At 48.2% G+C, this 23,888-nt stretch overlaps 1 protein-coding gene across 1 annotated transcript in view; it reads left to right on the top strand.

The window, feature by feature from the left end:
- DTHD1 (death domain containing 1) overlaps positions 1-23,888 on the top strand; it is a 405,256-nt gene that overhangs the window by 352,815 nt on the left and 28,553 nt on the right. The window contains exon 9 of the mRNA XM_078678971.1: positions 2,306-2,363. Coding sequence (XP_078535097.1) covers positions 2,306-2,363 — 58 coding nt within the window. The remainder of the gene's footprint in view (positions 1-2,305; positions 2,364-23,888) is intronic.

Raw genomic sequence — 23,888 nt, 5'->3', positions numbered from 1 at the left:
GTCAGGGTCAGATTTCGCCTGGAAATAAAAAGAGGTGCAATGTTTGCAACTTGTTACTGTTCGCAATCAGTGGCATAAACAGACAGAATACTGTAACAAAACGGCGGTCAGAATCTTCCCAAGAAAACAGTTTACTTTGTAGCACTCCAGTAATATTCCAAGTTTAAAACCTTAATGTTCATGCACATTTTATGCAGTGGAGTACAAAGAAAGCACAGCAGGTCAAGGCTGCTGAGTACAGGACAGCATCATGGAGTTAGTTTATGCACTACCTGGAACCAGGGAGGCATACCCAGATGTCTGTTTACAGGTAGAGAAACAATGCGGATGATGCAGTCTGAAGAAAGCTAAGCCTCACCCCTGCCACAGAGACCACATATGGTCTATGTGGAAATGACTAGCTGGCTAAGTAAATTTGTGACGCGCCACAACAACACCAGGGGCATCCTATAGAAAATAAAGGTGGTGCAGGTGGTGCTTGACCTCTCCAACAACCTGTCTCCATCTCGGGAGAAGTTCTAGATTCACATATTAGGTCTCTCTCATTAAACTGTATGGGGCTTTCATTGTGGCAAAATAAGCAGCTGAAGGAGGATAAGTAATCCAAATGCCTTCACTTTAGTCCTAGCCAATAGTGTGTTAAAAGCCTGCAGCGCCGCACTCTGGATGCACTGAGTGCAGCAGGAATATATGCATACCAAGGTCCACATATGATCAGTGTACTGGAGAGCAGTTCCAGTTTATACTCCAAATTCCAGTCGCCTGGGAACATGTCCACTGCCAGTCAGTGTTCAGCAGGCGCAGTGCACCGAGCACAGGAACTGTTTGAATACTCAGAAAGCCAAGAAAAATCATCTGCTCTCATTGATGCTGTGTGGTGGCTTCTGCTTAAGTAACGATGCTCAAGTAGGCCTTCCATGGGGCTGCTTTGGTGGGTAATATTCTTCGGCATTCGCTTCAGGCAAGCCCTCAAACTAAGACGAATGTAGGAGGATGAAGCAGGGATCTAGATTGTCCTCTGTGGTCAGCATTGATCCTTAATCTTCCAAATGACTTTCTGGAAATGAAGAAAATGTTTGAAAGTAATTAGTGTACTTGGATCTTGTTGGTGTAGGTGTATCATGGTTCTATCCTCTTTCCCAAAAATGACACTGTCCTACCTATCATATCTTTAGGGTACTTCTAGCCAGATCTTTCAGCAGCAATGCATCCATAATCTGCAAAAAACAACCTCTTCTATGCCCTCTAAAAGGAGGAGCCTCATTGTGGGATCTACATGTCCTGGATTCCTTATGCATCTAAAGTATCTGGAGTACTAGGGGTGCAGGGGGCCAGGGCTCATTACCAACTACCTCTCCTCTGGTTACTGCTGGTCTCTAGAAATACAGGAGCATTGGACGGTTAGAAAGTGTGGGATATGGTGCTGTACCATCCATTGTTTTCCTGCTTCCCTTCAGTACGGACCAGGGGTCAGTAAAGGGAAAGGGAGATGTAGAAAAACAGCTTCAGGGAGTGGGAGATGGAAGAGCAGTTGGACGTTGCATTCATTTGTCATTGGTGCACAATGATTTTATGTACATTGCCCATACATCACATCAGTTTAATATGGTCCCCAGTTATCGTTCCTGGCAAGTTAAACAATATTGGGCACCAATACACCACAGTTTACTAGTATACGTATCAGCCATGATTGCGTAGGAGACTATTGATACAGAGTATAGTCAGTGACTGTAATTTATCAATGTCTGAACGCAAAGATGGATGATATTTCATTACAACCACATGCTGCATAGATGACAAGCTGGCAGTACCTTGTGGGAGCGGACATTAATACATTGCCCATTTGGTGATGGTGCACCAAACTTGGTCAGTGTACACTTTCAAATGTCAAGTGCAAATACTAACAAAAAATGTATAATGCAGATGGGAACTTTGTGAATGTGACTGAATGTACGTGTAGCACAGTACTGCATAATTTTAATCTGCAAATCATAATCTATTAAGTAAATGAGTATCATCACGTTTCTATGAGGCTTTCAGAGGTAGTTATTTGCGATAATAGTTCATGAGGAATCTTATATCAATATCTATAGTGCCCATGCTGGGTGCATACGTAATACAGCAACAAAATGAAGAGAAATGTCATACTACGTGTTGCTTTATTTTGCTTAATCATTCTCTGATTCAGAAAATTACCGAGTATATGAGCAGGTATATTTTTCTTGTTTTGTGCACGTCCAATCCAACATTTAACTTGCTATTTTTGAAAACATTTTACAATTTGTTTCATATCTTTTTTCAACAGTATGAAAAAGTCATCAGCCGGCCCCCAAGTACAAAAAGAATTTCCACTGATTCCTCAGGTACCGTTTACTTCTTGCCAATACCCACTTTATATTTCCAAAATATTACTAAATGAATGTATATCAAATATATTGCACTGGAAAAAGTAGAAAAGAAATTAATCGAATAAATAGACTTTTTTAAGTAAAGGTCTACTTTAGACTAGACCTGGCATCCTTGTTGTGGCTTTCCCCTAACGTTTTGCCGTCGGACCTCCTGTTTTTCCTGACTGCGTTTTGCTGGCCTCAAGACTATGCATTTATTACCTCTGCTAACCAGTGCTAACGTTTTTGTGTCTGTGAGAAGTTGGCCTGGTATATACTGTCCACTAGTTATAGTGGGCACCTTGCACCAGTCCAAACAACCCCTTAGAGATGATAGCTTAAAGACAACCTTATTTGAAAGCTATCCTAGTGGTAGCTATGGAGAGCAGCCTTCAGACTAAGTATTGAAGGAATGTAAAGCAGCATGTTTTACCAGTCTATAATCTCTTGAATGACCAAATGAAAGGAGAACCATACCAGGTATATATATAATACATATGCATTTATTATAAACACCCCCTACTAGTCTCTTTATGAGGCTAGAGGTAAAAGCACATACGTTACACTTAATATATCAAAGTAACTTAGCACAATATATGTTGAGCCCTAGGGGCGTACCAAACCATATATTAAGAAAGTGGTATAAGAACCCTCTTGTGGGGCGGTGCCTTTGACTTCGCCCGGAGCTTGGCTGTGCACTAACTGCGTTCAAGCGGAAGGGCATTGGGAAGATGCCTCTCGCTGCCCTGGGAATACTGTCCCTGAGTATTGCAGCCCTGGAACCGGACATTAATCGGCGGCTGCGGTCGGAGATTACCGAGAGACCGCGGCTTGCCGTGCACGCTGGCTGAGGGCCTTGCCTGAACTTTGCCTACACACCGTCTCTGATCGAAAGGAGAAGCGGTAAGGGGGACATTTCTTTGCCAGCTCAAGAGTTTCCTTTACATGTCCTTGGGGCCCGGGGGCGAAACTATATCCGATCCTAATCCTGCAAGCATGGCGATGAACATTTTTTTTTTCTTAATTGTAAACAAGACCTTTATTGACTTCTTGCAAACACTGACACAGCAGGGTGCCTACGTACCAGCGGACCTGCGCTGCACCATAATTGAGTTCAAATCAGGGGGAGGCAGGGTAAGAGACACAGCAAGCCGCCTACAACCCCACCGGGCGGGCCACGTCAGGAGGGCATGCAGGTTTATCAGTCAATTATTCAGGTCTCAACCAAACCTTAAGGTTCAGTATAATTTCATTCCGAATTACAGAAGAAACATTTAATTAGAGCTTTTCTGAGAAATACGATTAAACCGGGGGGGTTATAAAAGACAAAGGCAAATCTGTCTTATTTTAAAACGCTCACAGCAACTTATTATAATAAGCGTTTTCTCAGGACTACCCAATACTTACTTGCGTGAAGAGACATTATTTGTGCTGCTCGGAGAGGAGTTACTGTTTTCTCTTGGGCTGAGTGACTCTTTGAGGGGCTGCGAGGACCTGCAGCCCTCCAACACTGACGCTGGTGCCTCTTCCCACCCCCTTCATGTCAGACTATAAACGCAGCGGCTTGCGGCCCCCGATCCCTGGGTGCCGCCTGGAGAAGTGTTACTGTTTTCTCCCGGGCTGAGTGACTCTTTGAGGGACTGCGAGGACCAGCAGCCCTCCAACATTGACGCTGGTGCCTCTTCCCGTCCCCCCGGCAGTCTGCAATCTGCAGTTAGCATATAGCTACACTATGGCCGCTCGTGAGTCAAGGAGCAAATTCTTGGCTGCCAGGGGTCACTTGAAAGGAACTCTGGACAATTTTATTACATGAGCAAATCTAGTTATTGACCAGGGATAACTCTCATGGATCGTCGTGTGTCGCAGGATCTTGCTCTGGCTAAACGCTCCTCAATGGGTCATTTTGCTAACGCTCGGACACCTGAGCACGATAGCCGTGCTAACATAACTCTTGTTCCTGCAACTCTAGTCACTCCACTTGCTTCTCAAGAGCACAAGCGTTCCTCACTAATTACTTGTCCACTAACTCCAGAGGCTTCGCAATTTACTGCCACCCCAACCCTGGCCAATTCCCCTGAGAGAACCTCTACTCGAAACCTCCGGAGCAGACAAGAGGGTGTCAAACCAAAGAGAAAGCGTGCTGCCGCGACCACTGCTGGCGGGAGAAAGCCCAAAGTTGCAAAAGGGCCAGGGGATAGTGATATAACTTCAAAAGAGAAGGGGTGCCAGCCTCTGTCTGATTTGACTAGCCAGGGGTCACTTTCCTCAACTGGACTGGGCCCAGGGCTAATCCCTGAGGATGCGGCCCAGTTCTCTGGCGGCTTGAGGACCACTGAAGATTCCTTTCTTACAAAATTGGGTAATCCCCTAAGATCTTCGTTAGGGCCGATAGAAGACAGACTTGGGCGCATCGAATACCAGCTTGCCCAGTTGGAACTTGTTACAAGGGGCATTATGGATAAGACAAAGCCTTGTAGCTCGGGACTGGGTAATACTCAAGTGAACCCTGTGTGTGATGGCTTTGTAACAGATAATTCTCTCCCTTGTGTGGTTCCATCTATTCCAAATGCCACTAAACCCTCTATACTACTTCCTGCCGATGCTCGGCCCCGACTTTCTGTTCATTCGAGCAGGATCGCTTCCATCATTGCAGCAAAATCAAAAGATAGTGGCCAGACGTTAGGTGCAGCAGTAGTTCAGGGGGCTTCTACAATCGACCTACCCCCTAAAACCAGCCCCTATCTCGTAGTACTAACAGGCGTCCCTGAAATAAGCAACGCTGGCCAGGAATTGTTCGCGTCTTTAAAAAACAAAGTGACGCACTGGCTTAACAACAACAGACCACTACCCTCTTATATCATCAGTGAAATTTTGATGGTACGTAGGCTCTCCTGGGTGGGACGCAGCCCCAAAACTATTACTGGTGACTGCGTCCTGGTAAACATCAGGGATCCCCGCACTGTGGAGCACATTTCTAACTGGAACTTTAACAGTACTGGAACAACTATCCAATCCCACCCCTTGTTATTTTTCTATCCTTTGACAGATTCTGCAGAGCGTGCAAGTAATTGGACCATAGTATCGCACCAAAGGGGGGGAAGGCCATATAGGGGTAGGCAGGGGCAACCAATCGCCCAGAGTTATCCAATTACCCACAACAGGTTTAGCAGTCTGGAAATGGTGGATTGACTACAGAACAGCAAGCTGGATATTGCCTGCAACAGTCAACTAAGGTACCATACCGAATCTAGCAGAGTGGCGGAGCTGTATAGTGGCGGTCCACCTAGTCCATCCAGTAATACTCCGGATCCACATTCCCACATCCATGGGTCTAACATGGATGTGGCTATTGATGGTTTGGTGAGTACAGCTTTTCCATGCATGGCTCTCCCTCCTCAAACAGCCACTGGCGTTGAACTGCCATTGGCCAGTGTGGTCTTCCCAAACCCTCTGATACAACTGAAGACGCTGAAACTTCTATCCTGGAACGTGGCGGGTCTTTCACACAATTTAAACTGTGTAGAGTGGGGATCCTTGGTGGACCAATATGACGTTTGCCTTTTTCAAGAGGCCTGGGCCAGGGATGAACACTCTAGAGCGGGATTCGCCACATTCCATGTACCTGCTAGGTGGGGAGGGAAAGGTCGACCGTCAGGCGACCTTGCTGCCTGGGTAGCTACTCATTTGGGTTGCAGGACAGAGACTATGGTCACTCACTTTGAAGACATCCAGTGTATACTCCTGAAGTGGCCAAACTCTTTTAACCTAGCCATAGTGAACGTTTATTCACGCCCCGTAAGTCCGGCATCCGAATCGGTCACTGTTGATGACCTATCCCTCTTTTTGAGCATACTGCCGAATTATTTTTTTCTTTTGGTAGCAGGAGATGTAAATTGTCACTTTGAGCCCTTATTAGGAACGAGTGAGGGTGCTCTTATGGTCGAGGATGACTATTGGGCCATTGACCATGCCAATCCCCACGCACAAAGTCCTGGTCCCCCTTGGCGATTCAGATCATGGCCCTTATTTTAAATAATTCGCTGAGGGCCTGCAACGGGCGCACACCCTCTGACACTCCATCGATGTGCACCTATAACAAGAGGGGCCATGAATCTCGCCTTGACTACATCATGGTGGAAACAAGGATGTGGTCTAAGGTTATTGACTTTAAAGTAATCTCCAGGGTCGATAGTGACCACAGTGCCCTCTGCCTGGAGATGGTTTTCCCAGGACTGAAGGAAATTTCGACCTCAGGAATGGCTGACCCAGGCGAAGGGCTGATACTTTCAAATAACAGACGCAGGGTTAAGTGGGGTAAAATAGCAGATTCCCAGGATGAACTGGCTAAACTGTACAATTTGGTTCTCCCTCGACTCCTGCAGGTAGATAACTTAATTACCCAGCCAATATCCCCAGATTTTAATATGGATCTGCGGCACGTCCACTTGGATTTAGTTTCCTAGCTACAAGAGGTTTTTAATCCCCAGGGTCAAACCAGGAAAAAGAGAACACTAGTTTCATCCTGGTACAACCCAGTCTGCAGAAAGCTCAAGTCCGAGCTGATTGAGGCAGTCAAGTCTGGGACAAATAAAACTAGAATTCGTGAACTCAGACTGCATTATAAACAAGCACTGGCGTTGCCAATAGGTTTCACATTTGGAAAGTTGGAGCTATTGGTTTTGTAAATTACATGTTATATTTATATATCGTTATTGGCATTGTCAATAACAATATATAAATATAAAATGTCATTTACAAAACCAATAGCTCCAACTTTCCAAATGCGAAACCTATTGGCAACGCCAGTGCTTGTTCAATATTATATACAAGCCATAGTTGCTGCTGATTTACCTTATGCAACTAACAACCATTGACAACGCCAATAGTCCTGACTTCTTGTAGTTATGATGATCTTACTTGTATCATATCTAGATGCAATGACCGAAATAGCCAAATGCAAGTCGGGTGGCACACTATGCTAAGCACAGATTTTTAGCTTGCGTGTTTTTAAGCCACGCCCTTAATAACACTGGCCACGCACCTTTGAGGGACACCCCACAGTTTTTTCATCCCACCTAAAGCCCTGCATAGGTTAATACTAGTATCGTATTTATAGTGCATAGAAACATCAGAAATGTGGTGTAAAGCGCCATATCAAAAATGTATCTAGAAAGCCCGCTCATACCTATGGCAGGTGAGCCCCTTCATGAAAGGCCCATCAAAGAAAAGCAGCAACATTTCAACCAAAAAGATTAGCGCAGGTGCGATAGAGGGTCAAAAATCATGAGTTGACCAAAGGCGGCCAATAAACCAGCAAAAGTAAAATACCCACACCTGAAAACAATGAAGTGAATCCTTACATCGAAAGTGGCCAATGAGCGGTCAAATGTGCGCTACAGGAAGTAACCACGCAAAGCCCCAGGGTCTTCTATTGGCAGCCAGAGTGTGTTTGTCCTCACACGCCTGACACACACGGAAGGGCTGCTAGCCTGCGACTGTAGATTTTCTTACACCCGCCCCCCTTAGGGATCACTGCATAATCACTTCAAAGAGACAGCCTGAAATTAGAGAGCAGACCAGGAGCAGCACAGAGAGAACCAGCAAAAAAAAAAAAAACACACACCCAAGACCCATTTTATTCGCCTCCCAAATCTGATTTAGCACAGTGTACAGTCACGGTCATCTAAATCAGAATTGCAAATGTAATACAAAAAGCACAATAATTTATTTCTACAACGTACCGTGAAGCAAAATCGGAAGTATCTTTCAGTTAAATACGTTAAACAATGCAAGCTAAAAGTTTTTATGACCGAGGAGTTGGGGGCACAAAACAGACATAAGGGGGCACACGCTTCCAAAACGAGGGTGAAAGTACATTTTATGGAAGAGCATGTAAATGCTAATTGATAGCGTGCCTCAAACAAATGGCGCTAACAAAGAATTCCACACAAAAAGAGTGCCTAAGAAAGGAAGCCCATTTTCATTGACCAGTTCTCTATGGAAACCATGACAGGCAGGCTGCAGGCCAGCTCCTTAATTTGCATTTCAGTCAGTGCCAGGAAAGCCACAGGCTGTCCCAGCAAAACAAAATGACGGACAGGACTCCGAGTAGCTCAACTGCCCACGCAGCGCGAGCTCGAGTTAGACGGAACCAAAACATTGCACCACAGGACACCCACCCGCTTCAACAACAATTTCCTGGTTGGCGTGGGGTGAGGATAAACATTTCACGGTTCTGGTCGCTTACCCCGTCCAGCCGCCGCTGCCTCCGTCACAAGCAGCATCAACTCCTTCCCACCTTCATTCTTGTGGGAACATTCTGCCTTCTGGACCCAGCAAACAGTGTGCACCTGCTGGGGGAGGAGCCAGAGCGAGGCCGGAGGTTTGTCAGGGGCGGGGCCTGGGCCAAAGGTGAGTTCACGTGCAGATTGCGAGGCGCCTCTGAGGGACAGAAGGGATCCCTGGCTGTCCTAGGTCAGCTATGAGCAGCTCAGCCAGTCCCGTCTTGCTACTTTGCATCCTGGTACTTGAAGTCCGGCGGAAAAATGCGATAAGGAAAACGACATGCTCCTCAAAACAAAGAATTAAACAAGTTGCATGTCTGCACCCTGGCACGCAGCAGCCTGGCCTGCCACGCTGGGTAGCGCCTGCAGCTCGCTTTTAGCGTGTTCAGCTGGGAGGGAAGGCAGGCAGAGGGCCGGGGGCCAGAGTGGTAGAGGGGGTGCCATAGATGCGGCAGGCTTTTTTTTTTGGTGCTCTTTTCTGGCACGAGGGCAGGCTTTATCGCGCAATCATTTTCATAGTAATAATGCCTTACACGCAGCCTTCACCTCTGCTCCCAGCCAACTACAGGCCTATTAGTCTTATCGATGTCCCCCCAAAAAATTTTGTGCGGCTTGTCCTCGACCATCTACTGGCATGGATGGAGGACCATGAAGTACTAAGTCCGCTTCAGGCAGGGTTCCGGAGGAACACATCCACCATGGATCAGATCTTTCACCTGATTCTCCTGTATTGGAAAACGGCAAAGATTTGGGTGGCAGCCTCTACATGGTGTTTGTGGACCTCCGGTCCGCTTTCGATCTAGTGCCACGGGGAAAATTGTGGGGGGTCCTCCAGGATCTGGGCATCCCCCCCGGAATTCTGGATGTACTGATGAGATTGCATGAGGGTAACTTTGCCCAGGTTAGATGCGGGAGGAATGGGGCATTGTCATCAAGGTTTCCGGTCGACAGAGGGGTGAGGCAGGGCTGTATTTTGGCCCCGACCCTGTTTTGCCTCTATGTAAATGGGGTAATCTCCCATCTGGATAATGTCCCCAACAACGACGCACCAAGGTTGGCTGGCAGGAGGCTCCCGGCGATTATGTTCGCCGATGATACCCTCCTGCTTTCCAAATCCCCAATGGGGATCCATCGAATTTTGAACGGTTTTGGGGACTTCTGTCGAAGCCGTGGTCTTGAGATAAATGCATCCCAAGGCTCTGCACTGTCCCCTCTCTTGTTTAATTTATATTTGCAACCCTTACTAGCGTCTCTCCGCAACTCCCCTATCACAATTTTTAATTATGCGGACGACCTTCAGTTAATTTTTCCCATTGATTCTTCCCCTTCCACCCGTCTTAATTTTCAGTCTACAATGTTGTCTATAGCTGAGTGGATGTTTCACAGCCAGTTAAAGTTGAATCCCACAAAAACTGAACTTGTACTGGTGGGGGGTCCCTCAAACCCCTGGGATTCCTCCTTCTGGCCAACCTCCCTGGGGGCGGCACCTACTCCTGTGAGAACAGTGAAGAGTCTGGGGGTGATCATTTCAGATGATCTTTCGATGAGACCTCAAATAACCTCGGTCACCTCATCCTGTTTTTTCCATCTCAGGCGGATACGTAAAATCAGCTGGTTTCTCACCAGGGAGGCCTTAATCCAGGTCATCATTGCTCTCATCACCTCCAGGCTCGACTACGCCAACACGCTGTACGCGGGTATTCCCGCCTACCACCTCCATCGGCTGCAGCTGGTTCAGAATCAGGCGGCCTGCCTGATTTTCCGCCAGCCTAAACACCAGCATGTTACCCCCCTCCTTCGTAGTCTTCACTGGCTCCCGGTCTCTATGCGCTGCACCTTCAAATTAGCATGTTCAGTCTTTAAGGCCCTCTCCGAGGCAGCCCCAGTTTTTATCTCGTCCGCTTTGAAACGGCACATCCCCCTCAGAGCTCTTCGCTCTGCTTCCCTGAACCTTCTGGTGGTTCCTAAATTTAAACGGAAAAAACACGGCGGACTGAGCTTTTCTGTGTTGGCCCCCGTCACTTGGAACTCCCTGCCCCCTACACTTCGTCTATGTCCCAGTTATGACTGATTCCGCAGTTTATTAAAAACCCGGTTCTTCCAGCTGGCCTTTGAATAACCCCCCCCCCTTTCCTGATCACTGTATTTGTCAAGAGCGCCATGAAACCATTGGTGAAAGTGCGCGGTATAAATAATTTTAACGTAACGTAACATGCAGATAAAACAAAATTCATGATATTTAATCCTTCGGCATCTACACGTTCTAATCTGGCTCTAGGCAGTGTGAGGTTGGAAAGGGTCACTACATTTCAATATCTTGGGGTCACACTCCATGAAAATCTTTCCTGGGGACCTCAACAAGTAAAATCCCAACTTAAACTATCACAGTTGGTGGGTGGCATCTCCAAAATTTCAAACACTTCAACTCTTAAGCCAGTGAGCCCTGCCCTAGAGATCTACAAGACCCAAGCAAGGGCTGCAGCTCTCTATGGCGGAGAGCTGTGGGGACACTCTCACGGGGCAGAGATAGCCAAATTGAATCAAAGTACCTTCCTGTTAGGCTAGACCTGGGACTGACTTCTATTGAAGATGAGTTAGCTCTGAAACCGCTAAGGTTTTGGCGCCGGATATGGGTAACAACAGAACTGCTCCATTACAGGCAAGAGCTGAAGCAGATCCTAACTCTCAAAGGTGCAGCCAAAATTCCCTGGTTGGCGTTTATAAAGCGGGACTTTTTAAGCTTAGTCCTGCCTGAAATGTGGGATAATCCGGAAAGGGGCTGTCTTGAGGTATCACGTAAGTCCCTTATCAGGATCTACAAGGAAAAGAAACTGAACTTTTATCTCTGCACCCCTAATGCTGGATCTCTGACCGATTCTTTTTTAGCTTTCAAAAATTCCTATTTGTTCAGGAATTTTATGGATGCTGTTTTTCCAATTTTAGCAAGGAAACTTTTTATTCACTGGTGATATGGCACCTTACCAATCAAAGCTTTCACAAGCAAATGGTCCAATGCTACCAACAAGTCTTGTCCGGGTTGCAGTAGTGATGTAGAGGATGAACACCATGTCCTCTTCTTCTGCCCCGCTTATACTAGGTCCAGGAAGTATTGGCTTGTACCACTTTGCAGAAACTTAGGTGTTAGAATCTGTTCACATGCTTTTAGAATTCTAAAGACAGATACTTCAAGTCTTATCGTATTTGCACTTTCCAAGTATTTATTAGCCATGTGGACAAAGAGGCGTCAATTAGTAGATATTGAATGTTAAGCATAAAACGCCTTGATCCTTTTTATACTGTAAATACGTTTTCTATGCATGTAATGAATTCTATGGTGTCTATGCAATGAATTTTAGAATTATTTCCTCTGTATTATGTATTTATTACTGCTCTTTTATGGCCTCAAATGGCCGAAATAAAGAATTTTTGAATTTGAATTTGGTATAAGAACCACGACTTGACTAGTCACAAGGCCTAGAGCCTTGAGAATCGCTGGGGCCACAAGGAACCACCCAAGGTTGTGAAACAAGCGGCCCACGAGGGAAGCGGCAGTGGGAGAACACAGCCACTAATCACCATTAGTTTCTATGGGGAAAGTTGTGTTTGGAAATTTAAAGATTAAGGACACTTAGGAGAGGACTTTGAGCAAACCCCTTTAGAATTAAGGGGTTCTAGGGCCTACACCCATGGGAGCACCGGAGTACTAGAGTTACCTCACCCAGGGAAGCCAGGGTGCATAGGTGTCTTTTGGTGTCGGGAATTGTCGTTGATTTCAATTGCGATCTGCTGCAAAGTGCTGCTGCCGTCGAAGTGGAAAGTGTCCGGTGTGATCCAAGCCTGGATCGAAGATGAAAAGAACCTGAAAGCAGAGGGGACAGAGTAGACAAATGGTGTCGGGTGATTTCAAGTTGAAGAGGTGAAGCTTGACTCTGCAGCCACGAGGACCAGGAGGCGTCGCCAATGACCAGGAGCAGGATTTGAGCTATCCCACAAAGGATGTCAAGTGCTGCTGCATCGGTGACCGGATTGGACCCACCAAGCATTAGCAACAGCAACCCATGCAGAAAGAGAAGAAATGCTTCAGTGCGGACCAGCAAGGTCCGAGGGACTCACCAAGTGGTGGAGAGTCAGGTCACGTCTGGAGCAATCAGGGAAATTCAATGAAAGTCAAAGTTACCTTCTCAGGGACCCATCAGTCAACAGCATTACCTCTCCCCTCTGGCTGAATCAGTGGAGACCTTTGGCGCGCGTATTGTGTCCTATGCGGACGATACGCAGCTGCTCTTCACCTGCGATAAGAACTCTGATTTTGCAGGTGACTCCATCAAAAACTGTTTAGAGGCGGTCTTCTCCTGGTTTCAGCTGAATCAGCTTAAATGTAACTCAGACAAGTCTGAAATTTTATTTTTGGGCTGCTCTCCTGATATCCAATGGAAATCTTGGTGGTCGGCAGACATGCATCCTCCTTCCTCCCCCACTGTAATTGCTAAGAATCTGGGTGTTAAATTTGACAATGGTCTTACTTTTAAACCCCAGATTCTTGCCCTAGTAGGCCAATGTTTTGGCGTTCTACGTATTCTGAGGAAATTCCTCCCCCTACTTTCACAGGCACATAGGAGAATTACTGTACAAGCTATGATTGGATCCAGGCTTGATTGCGCCAATGTGCTCTATTTAGGTCTCCCAGAGTACCTCCTATCTCGCCTACAGACTGTTCAAAATTCTGCCGCAAGGGCCATTTATGGCCTAAGCCGCAGATCCCACACCTCGTCTCTCCTTGATGCACTGCACTGGCTCCCGGTGAGGAAACGTATCATCTTCAAGACTCTGACCTTGACTTTCAAATCCTTGCATGGTACTGGTGCAGTCTATCTCAGGAAACATGTTCAGTTCTACCATCCTGCTAGATCGTTGTGTTCAGCTACTCAAGCCCTAGCTGTCGTTCCATCTGTAAAGCATTCGCGCATTGGAGGTCGCTCTTATAGAGCCTGTGCTCCGCAGCTTTTGAATAAGCTCCCCCTCTCATTGAGGAAAGCTGATAATCTCCTGTTGTTCAGGAAAGGCCTTAAGACATGGCTATTCAGCCTTTAATGCACCTGGTTCTTCTGCTCCGTCTCTCTCTTCAGATCTGTACAGCGCCGGGACACTCTGCCCGAGTAGCCGCGCACTATATAAATAGCCAAATAACAATAACATAACTGCACTTGCAAAAGTGCACTGTGTCCAGGGTTCCCAGTTCCACGGTACTCACGAGGGCTGCGGGTCTCAGCTTTGCTGGGGACTCAGGTCAGCCTCGGAGAAGTCTGAAAATCCACCTCCTGGCTACAATTACTTCGGAGTCCGGCGGGAGCTTCGGGGATGCAGACCGGTGAGATGCATCTTTGGTGCCTGCCAAGCAGGGGAGTAACTCCTTTATTCCAAGGGAGATTCTTCAGTCATCTAGTCATGTAGATCATCGAAGTTCCAGGATATCTGTAGAAGAGTTTCGTCCAGGTGTAATCTAAAATGCTGTAGTTAGGGGTTCCTTTCTTATACTCAAAAACAAATGTGTGGAGGGTCAGAAGGGGATATATTTTAATGACCTGTCAACTTATGCCCCATTATTGGATACAAAACACGAAAAGGAGACCAGGTCAGTTGATGGTGTGCTGTCCTAAAGGAGGGCATGAATCACAAGGACACCCGTGTGAATAGAAATGTAGGGTCACATTGGGCTACATAGGTCCCATCAGACCACCCTCTTGGCGGCATATCATCATTTGGGAAGGGCAGTTTATTCCATAACCCACCCATGTGGTGGTGCGGGAAAGGGAATCAGTGTATTCTGCCACAGTATTGCCCAGAAAAAATGTGAGAAAGAAATATGCAGTGCAAAAAAATGTGATAATTAAAAATGACTACCTAGACTGAGGAAAAAACTTGTCAACATAAGCGCAGGTGTCATGATTAAAAACACGCCTAGTAGCGAAAAAAGTAGAGCTACATTGTGGCGCTGCGTAGAATGGTCGACTAGTTTCAGCTAGATGGAGATGTGCTCCAGCTTTCATCAGGACCTTGGAATAAATATGCTACTGCAAAATAAACTACAGGGTGTACTGGTATAGAGAAGTACAAATTGTATCAAAAATTACTGTACAAAGAAAAAAGTATCACCCAAGACTTGGAACCTCTATGTCCTCTGGAGACAGGAAAGACATGTTCTACCTGTCAAGGAGACAAAAAGATACCATCTGTGTATTACCCCACAGGAATCCACATAACCCCACACACACCAAAAAGACAAGACCACACCTGCATGAACATTTTGCGTCCTGCATTGAAAAAGAAGCATATTAGCTTTATCACGAAGAGGCATTTCCTCCTGGTGATACTTACCCAGCTTTGTGTGGGTGAAAAACCTCACCTAGCCCGGCAACAGCTCGGGAAATTGAGGCCCCGCTCTAATGTGTAAAAGAAAGGGGAAGCACAATTAGCGTACAGTCCAAAATGTGTCCTGCCCACTAGCTATACACAAACCCAAAAGACGTGTGGTAGACTCATAACTACCCAAACATTGCCCGGCCCTGTCACTGAGCCCAACCCGATTGTTTGTGATGAATAAGGAACCAACCTCAAAACTAGAGGGTCATAGTTCCAATGGTGACCGTGTGTTGCACTTTAACTCACATTATGAATAGCACTATAGAGTAGCTACAAAAGAATGTTACAAAACACACAAAGAGAGAGACCCAGACCACGAGTGTAAGACCTGGGTGCACAGATTGGCGCAAAGATAAGCACCTTGATAAAGACACAGATACCAATGTATTATGCGTGAATTACAAATGCTATTCATCAAAATGGTCAAACCTGTTCACTCCCAGCATGGCTTACACACATACTAGGCGTAGCAACCTCTATCAACTGTTCAATCCACCCTCCCTGGACTCACCTGTCCGTCGGTGCCTCTGCTCAGAGACGAGCGGAAGGGAAGGTACCTACGGGAATACCCGTTTGGTTTTAAATATTCAGGCTTCCTGATTGGTGAGCCAATTACGGCCGATATTGGGACCAATAGATGAGTATGGCTGAAATCAAAGGAAGAGCTAACCCGCGTTTGTCAGGAGGTGAGCCAGATCTAACGCGCCCGGCACTGATCTTTGCGCGCATGCGCAGGTGCGCGCAGCGTCAATTGAAGGAGCACTATACTATTGCGCATGCGTGGGGCTGTTTCAAAACAGCCACAATATCACTAAAGAAAAAGTATCCAGATCGAGCGGGGGTAAACACTAACCAGCATATGTGCTGTGGTGTGAGGGCTCAATGGGCACTTTATATTTAAACCTCAAAGATATATATAAAAATCATATCCCCCACGAAAAACTCGCCGGTGGCCCGATGGGTAGTGTCAGGTTAGTGTGTTGTATACACCATGCATAGTGAAGGAGGCAGCTAGGAATAGCAAAAGGCTCCTAGTATTACCTGTAGTCCGGAGCAAGAGACAAAAAAAGGAGAAACAGGAGAAAAATGCCCGGTTTGTCTTTAAATTTTGGTCTAACCAAAGAGACTGATGAGGTTCAAATAGCCGGCAGATTCAAAAATCACGGCTCTGGAAAATAAACCAATAGCCTAGACTGGAGGAATCCAGCAAACCAAGGGTCAGACAAAAGACAAGGGTGGCGGCATATGGGTAGGAGGAGTCACACACAATTAAATTAGGTGAGCTTGTATGATGCAAACAGTGAATCTGTTTGCATCCGGAAAAGACCCGCAACAAGAAGTTGCTCTTAATACTCAAAAACAAATGTGTGGAGGGTCAGAAGGGGATATATTTTAATGACCTGTCAACTTATGCCCCATTATTGGATACAAAACACGAAAAGGAGACCAGGTCAGTTGATGGTGTGCTGTCCTAAAGGAGGGCATGAATCACAAGGACACACGTGTGAATAGAAATGTAGGGTCACATTGGGCTACATAGGTCCCATCAGACCACCCTCTTGGCGGCATATCATCATTTGGGAAGGGCAGTTTATTCCATAACCCACCCATGTGGTGGTGCGGGAAATGGAATCAGTGTATTCTGCCACAGTATTGCCCAGAAAAAATGTGAGAAAGAAATATGCAGTGCAAAAAAATGTGATAATTAAAAATGACTACCTAGACTGAGGAAAAAACTTGTCAACATAAGCGCAGGTGTCATGATTAAAAACACGCCTAGTAGCGAAAAAAGTAGAGCTACATTGTGGCGCTGCGTAGAATGGTCGACTAGTTTCAGCTAGATGGAGATGTGCTCCAGCTTTCATCAGGACCTTGGAATAAATATGCTACTGCAAAATAAACTACAGGGTGTACTGGTATAGAGAAGTACAAATTGTATCAATCAATCAATCAATCAATCAAGGCATTTATAGAGCGCACTACTCACCCGTAGGGTCTCAAGGCGCTAGGAGGGGGGTGCCGTTACTGCTCGAACAGCCAGGTCTTGAGCTTCTTCCTGAAGGAGAGGTGGTCTTGGGTCAGGCGCAGGTCGGTCGGGAGGGAGTTCCAGGTCTTGGCGGCCAGGTAGGAGAAGGACCTTCCTCCTGTTGTCGCTCTTCGTATGCGTGGGACGGCGGCGAGGGCGTGGCTGGTTGATCTGAGGTGGCGCTTGGGAGCATAGAAGTTGACTCGGTTGTTGAGGTAGCTCGGGCCTTTGTCGTGTAGGGCTTTGTGTGCGTGGGTGAGGAGCCGGAAGGTGATTCTTTTGTTGACGGGGAGCCAGTGCAGGTCTCTCATATGTCCGGAGATGTGGCTGTTTCGTGGGATGTCGAGGATGAGTCTGGCTGAAGCGTTCTGGATCCGCTGGAGTCTCTTCTGGAGCTTGGCGGTGGTTCCGGCGTAGAGGGCGTTGCCGTAGTCCAGTCGGCTGGTGACGAGGGCCTGGGTGACAGTCTTCCTGGTCTCGGTGGGGATCCACCAGAAGATCTTCCGTAGCATGCGTAGGATGTTGAAGCATGACGAGGAGACGGCGTTGACTTGTCTGGTCATGGAGAGGGAAGAGTCCAGGATGAAGCCCAGGTTGCGAGCGTGGTCCGTCGGTTTGGGTGCGGAGCCCAGGGCGGGGGGCCACCAGGCGGAGGGCGAGGAGCCCAGGATGAGGACCTCCGTCTTGTCTGAGTTCAGTTTCAGGCGGCTGGTCGTCATCCACTCGGCTACATCTCTCATCCCTTCGTGCAGGTTGGCTCTGGTGGCGGCGGGGTCGTTGGTGAGGGAGAGGATCAGCTGGGTGTCGTCGGCGTAGGAGATTATGTTGAGGTTGTGTTGGCGTGCGATGGCCGCGAGGGGGCTCATGTAGACGTTGAAGAGGGTGGGACTCAACGAGGATCCTTGAGGGACGCCGCAGATGACTTCGGTGGCCTCTGACTTGTACGGTGGTAGGCGGACTCTCTGTAATCTTCCGTCGAGGAAGGAGGTGATCCATTCCAGCGCCTTCTCCTGGATTCCGATGTTGCCGAGGCGCTGCACTAGGGTGTGGTGGCAGACAGTGTCGAATGCCGCGGAGAGGTCTAGGAGGATGAGGGCCGCTGTTTCTCCGTTATCCATCAGGGCTCGGATGTCATCGGTGGCAGCGATGAGGGCGGTCTCGGTGCTGTGGTTGGCTCGGAAGCCAGACTGTGAGGGGTCGAGGGATCCATTCGTCTCGAGGAAGGCGGCCAGCTGTTTGTTGACGGTCTTTTCGATGACTTTGGCTGGGAACGGGAGGAGCGAGATGGGACGGTAATTCTTGAGTTCGGTGGGGTCCGCTGTAAGTTTCTTGAGTAGAGCGCTGAGTTCTGCGTGCTTCAGGCTCTCCGGGAAGGTGGCCGTGTCGAAGGAGGTGTTGATAATGTCCCGCAGGTGGGGTGCGATGACAGCGTCGGCCTTGTTGAAGACGTGGTGAGGGCAGGGGTCGGTCGGAGATCCGGAGTGGACGGAGTTCATTGTGCGGATGGTGTCTTCGGTGCTGATCGGAGTCCAGGCGCGGAGGGTGGTGGTGGGTGGCGTTGCTGCGGTCGTGGCATGCGTCGGTTGGATGCTGAAGCTGTTGTGTATGTCCGCGATCTTGTTGTGGAAGTAGGAGGCGAGGGAGTTGCAGAGGTCTTGCGACGGGGTGATGTCGTTGTTTCCGGCGTTGGGGTTGGAGAGCTCTTTCACGATGTTGAAGAGTTCCTTGCAGTTGTGTGCGTTGTTGTCCAACCGGTCCTTGTATGCATTTTTCTTGGTGGCGCGGATCAGTTGGTGGTGTTTCTGGGTGGCGAGCTTGAGGGTGGTCATGTTGTCCATTGTTGGTTCCCTTCTCCATACTTCCTCGAGGTCTCGGCAGTTCTTCTTGGAGCTCTTGAGTTCGTCGGTGAACCATGGGGTTTTTCTGCTGCCGGGTCTGCTGGGCGGGGTCCTCAGAGGGGCGAGTTCGTCCGCGCAGTTGCTGATCCACTTCGTGAGGTTGTCGGCGGCCTGGCTGGGGTTCGCTGAGCCGGCAGGGGGGTGCTGGCTCAGGGAGGCGGCGAGCTGGTCGGCTGTGATCTTGTTCCAGCTTCTTCGGGCAACCTGTTGCTGGTGGTGGTGGATCGTCGTTCTTTTGAAGGTGAAGTGGACGCAGCTGTGGTCCGTCCAGTGGAGTCCTGTTGCGTGGCTGAAGGCGATGTCTTTGCTGGATGAGAAGACGGCGTCGAGTGTGTGTCCGGCGAGGTGGGTGGGGGTGGACACCAGCTGCTTGAGTCCGAGGTTGGCGAGGTTGTCGAGCAGGGTGATGGTGTTGCGGTCGCTGTTGTTCTCCAGGTGGAAGTTGAGGTCCCCCAGGAGGATGTAGTCGGCGGAGGGGAGGGCATGCGGGCTGATGAAGTCGGCGATGTTCTCGCTGAATCGTGTGCGTGGTCCCGGGGGTCGGTAGATCAGGGTGCCTCTGATGGTGGTCCTCGGGTCGGTGTGGATCTGGAAGTGCAGGTGTTCGGCGGTGGTTAGGGTGTCGTCGGTGTTGGTCGTGATGCGGATGGTGTCTCTGTGGATGATGGCGATGCCTCCTCCCATCTGGTTGGCGGTGCGGTCCCTCCGGGTGATCTTGTAGCCCTCTGGGATGGCGATGGCGATGTCGGGCGCTGAGGAGGCGTTCATCCAGGTCTCCGTGAGGAAGGCGATGTCAGGGGATGTGGTGTCGAGGAGGTTCCAGAGTTCGATGGCGTGTCTGTGGACGGAGCGGGTGTTGAGCAGGATGCACTTGAGGTGGTTGCTGCTGGTGTTCGGCTTGGCGGGTGCTGGTGCAGGGTAGGTCCGGATGCAGGTGAACTTGCAGGCGTGGCAGCTGAAGGGTCCGTGGGTGTGCTTCGGGGTGGCTCGGTGACATCCCGGGATGACGCTGGTCTTGAGTGCGAGGAGTTCGGCGGCGTTGTAGGTGCGTCGGGTCGGCTTCCGTCGGTGGGGGCCAGGGGTCCTGGCACTGGGCGCGGTCCAGGCGCGGACGGGCGCAGACGGGCTTACCTTTGGCGCGCCTTCGGCGCACAATCGGCGCGCCCGCTGCGCGGGCGCACGGTCGCCATTTATGGCGAAGTGCAGGGAGGGAGGAGTATCAAAAATTACTGTACAAAGAAAAAAGTATCACCCAAGACTTGGAACCTCTATGTCCTCTGGAGACAGGAAAGACATGTTCTACCTGTCAAGGAGACAAAAAGATACCATCTGTGTATTACCCCACAGGAATCCACATAACCCCACACACACCAAAAAGACAAGACCACACCTGCATGAACATTTTGCGTCCTGCATTGAAAAATAAGCATATTAGCTTTATCACGAAGAGGCATTTCCTCCTGGTGATACTTACCCAGCTTTGTGTGGGTGAAAACCTCACCTTGCCCGGCAACCGCTCGGGAAATTGAGGCCCCGCTCTAATGTGTAAAAGAAAGGGGAAGCACAATTAGCGTACAGTCCAAAATGTGTCCTGCCCACTAGCTATACACAAACCCAAAAGACGTGTGGTAGACTCATAACTACCCAAACATTGCCCGGCCCTGTCACTGAGCCCAACCCGATTGTTTGTGATGAATAAGGAACCAACCTCAAAACTAGAATGGTCATAGTTCCAATGGTGACCGTGTGTTGCACTTTAACTCACATTATGAATAGCACTATAGAGTAGCTACAAAAGAATGTTACAAAACACACAAAGAGAGAGACCCAGACCACAAGTGTAAGACCTGGGTGCACAGATTGGCGCAAAGATAAGCACCTTGATAAAGACACAGATACCAATGTATTATGCGTGAATTACAAATGCTATTCATCAAAATGGTCAAACCTGTTCACTCCCAGCATGGCTTACACACATACTAGGCATAGCAACCTCTATAAACTGTTCAATCCACCCTCCCTGGACTCACCTGTCCGTCGGTGCCTCTGCTCAGAGACGAGCGGAAGGGAAGGTACCTACGGGAATACCCGTTTGGTTTTAAATATTCAGGCTTCCTGATTGGTGAGCCAATTACGGCCGATATTGGGACCAATAGATGAGTATGGCTGAAATCAAAGGAAGAGCTAACCCGCGTTTGTCAGGAGGTGAGCCAGATCTAACCCGCCCGGCACTGATATTTGCGCGCATGCGCAGGTGCGCTCAGCATCAATTGAAGGAGCACTATACTATTGCGCATGCGTGGGGCTGTTTCAAAACAGCCACAATATCACTAAAGAAAAAGTATCCAGATCGAGCGGGGGTAAACACTAACCAGCATATGTGTTCCTTTCTTATACCCAAGGAAGGGGTTGGACTTATCTGGGGACCCTCCTATGGGAGGGTTTGGAAAGAGGGGTGGTTACACCCCTTTCCTTTGTCCAGTTTCACACCAGAGCAACCGGTTCGAACTGGGCTATGCACATGGACACCAATTGGGCCCCCAGTGCAGACTTCAAAGCACTCTCAGAGTGCACCAACCCAGCCCCAATACACTAAAGCCTGTCTGGGAGGTGGTTGCCCCTCCCTGTGACAGGAACCCTATTGTCCAGGCCTCCCCTGCTGGAGTTTTGTCCAGCAGCAGGAGGCTAGGCTCGTGTCTGTGGCTGCAGCATTTATTTTGTGATGCCAGGTCTCTTTTAAACTGGTACCGGGTATACCAGTGTGTGCATGTCTCTCCCTCAAGAAGGGTGGGATCATACCCCGGCCGCCAGGACGGGCGGAGGGGGGGGGTATGATTCAAAAGTGTTTGACACCAAACACAACATGTTTCTGTGCAGCCATTCCAAAGTTAGCATTTATCGCAAGGTTATACTGCACTTAAGAGTATATGTTCTGGCTGCATCACAGAACAGTCCCAGAGAGTAGGTTCCAAAGGCTGCAGAGGGGCTCTGCTCATGCATGGGCACCCTCTCACACAAAAACCCAGCACCCTGCCTTCAGGATTGATAAGGTCTGTCATAGGGGGGACTGATAGGTTTATCTGTGTAGTGATATAAGGTAGATATAGGTAACCTATATCTAAGTAAATGGTGCATGCACAACCTTACCCAGGCTACAAAAGCAGTCCTGTGGTATCATTTTGGAAGGTTTCCCAAGGGTGGCATAATACATGCTGCAGCCCCTGGTAGGCTTCTGGGGTACCAACGCCCTAGGTACCTAAGGTACCATATACTGGGGACTCATAAGGGTACACCAGTAACCAAACTGGAGTGTACCTAAATTACTTTGAATCCTTTTAGAGAGGAAAGCAGATAGGCTGGGGGCCTGAATACCAGGATCCCAGCCAAACTAAGTCAAAAACCATCAAAACACCAGGAAAAAAGTAGGGGCAACCATGTAGTCATGTTCCACATTCCAACAGTGCCCTTTCCCTAAAACATGATAATATTGGATAATATTGCCTAATACCTAATTGGCATATTTAATTTACTTGTAAGTTCATAGCAAAGAGGCACTACATGTGCCCAGGGAATGTAAATTAAATGCCTCTAGTGAACCTGCAGCATTGATTGTGCAACCCACTTAAGCGGTTCTTTAAACATGTCTCAGCCCTCGCATTGCAGACCCTATGTGTGCAGTTTAAACTGCCATATTGACTTAGCAAAATAACCTTTGGCTAGGCCCAAACCTTTTTTAATACATATATGCCACCCCTAGGGTAGGCCCTGGACAGCCCAGTGGGCAGGGTGCAATGTATTTAAAAAGTTGGACATGTGTTGTTAAGTTTTACAGGTGCTGGTAGTGAAAAACTCTTACATTCGTTTTTCACTACTGCAAGGTCTATCTCTCCTATAGGATAACATTGGAGTTGCCTTATTACCTTTAATAGGTGTAATTACCAAATGGGAAGAGAAAAGCATTTCATGTTTGGTGTCTCTGGAATCACAATTTAAAATCCTAACTTTTTGGTGAAGTAAGATTTTAAATTGCAATTCTGAAACTGCCACTTTCAAAAAAGTTTGCATTTTCCTGCCTTAGCTAACTGGTGCCTGCAGCCTGTCTGTTAGTCAGATGACTGGTTGGAGTTAACAGTTGAGCTTTGTGTATTACTCTTAGTTAGCCACATGCAATGGGGAGTATAGGTGTGACTGGATGGGCCATCGCTTGCAGGAATGGTGGGAGGGCCTGGGCCCAGCCCCACTTACACTTGTATAGGCTGTTTCCTGCCTCCATTCATAGGGCTGTATACCTATGTAGGTAGTCTGTAGCCAGGGCCAGGAAGGCAAGGCATCCATGCACTTCAAATGCATGCCTCTAGAACCTAGATTGCTTGTGCCTTACCCTGACAAATGGTTGTTGCTTGACCAGGGCTCACACCTCAGTCAACCACTAACCCAATTTCTCACATTGGTGATCAGTGGTGAGGATATCACTTGTGTTTGTGCAGTGCCATATAGTGATTTGGTGTATATTACCATCCCCTATCTAAGACTATTTTAACTAATTAGGCTATTTTTTCTAAATTGATTCCTACTCTACCTGACTCTCTGTGGCTCCACTTGCAGGAACAGAGTTTGAGCATGCCGACTTGGAGAGTTACACTGTGGCTGGCTCAAGGAGTATTTGCAATGAGAGGGGCTACCATTTACAAGGACCACCAGGAAAGTGGCGCTTCAAAAGGCCTGAGGGCATGGACAGAGGTGTACCAGTCACCAACAGATAATGAAGAGGGAGAGGATGCTGAGGAAGAATCAGATCAGGACCAGAAGCAGGATTGTGGAATGCAGCCTGTTTAGGAGGGGAGGTAACCTACTCCCAGGATTAGAAACCCCT

Source organism: Lissotriton helveticus, chromosome 2_2 (genome assembly GCF_964261635.1).
Source record: "Lissotriton helveticus chromosome 2_2, aLisHel1.1, whole genome shotgun sequence".
Lineage (NCBI taxonomy): Eukaryota > Metazoa > Chordata > Amphibia > Caudata > Salamandridae > Lissotriton > Lissotriton helveticus.
This window is presented reverse-complemented; position numbering and strand designations above follow the sequence as displayed.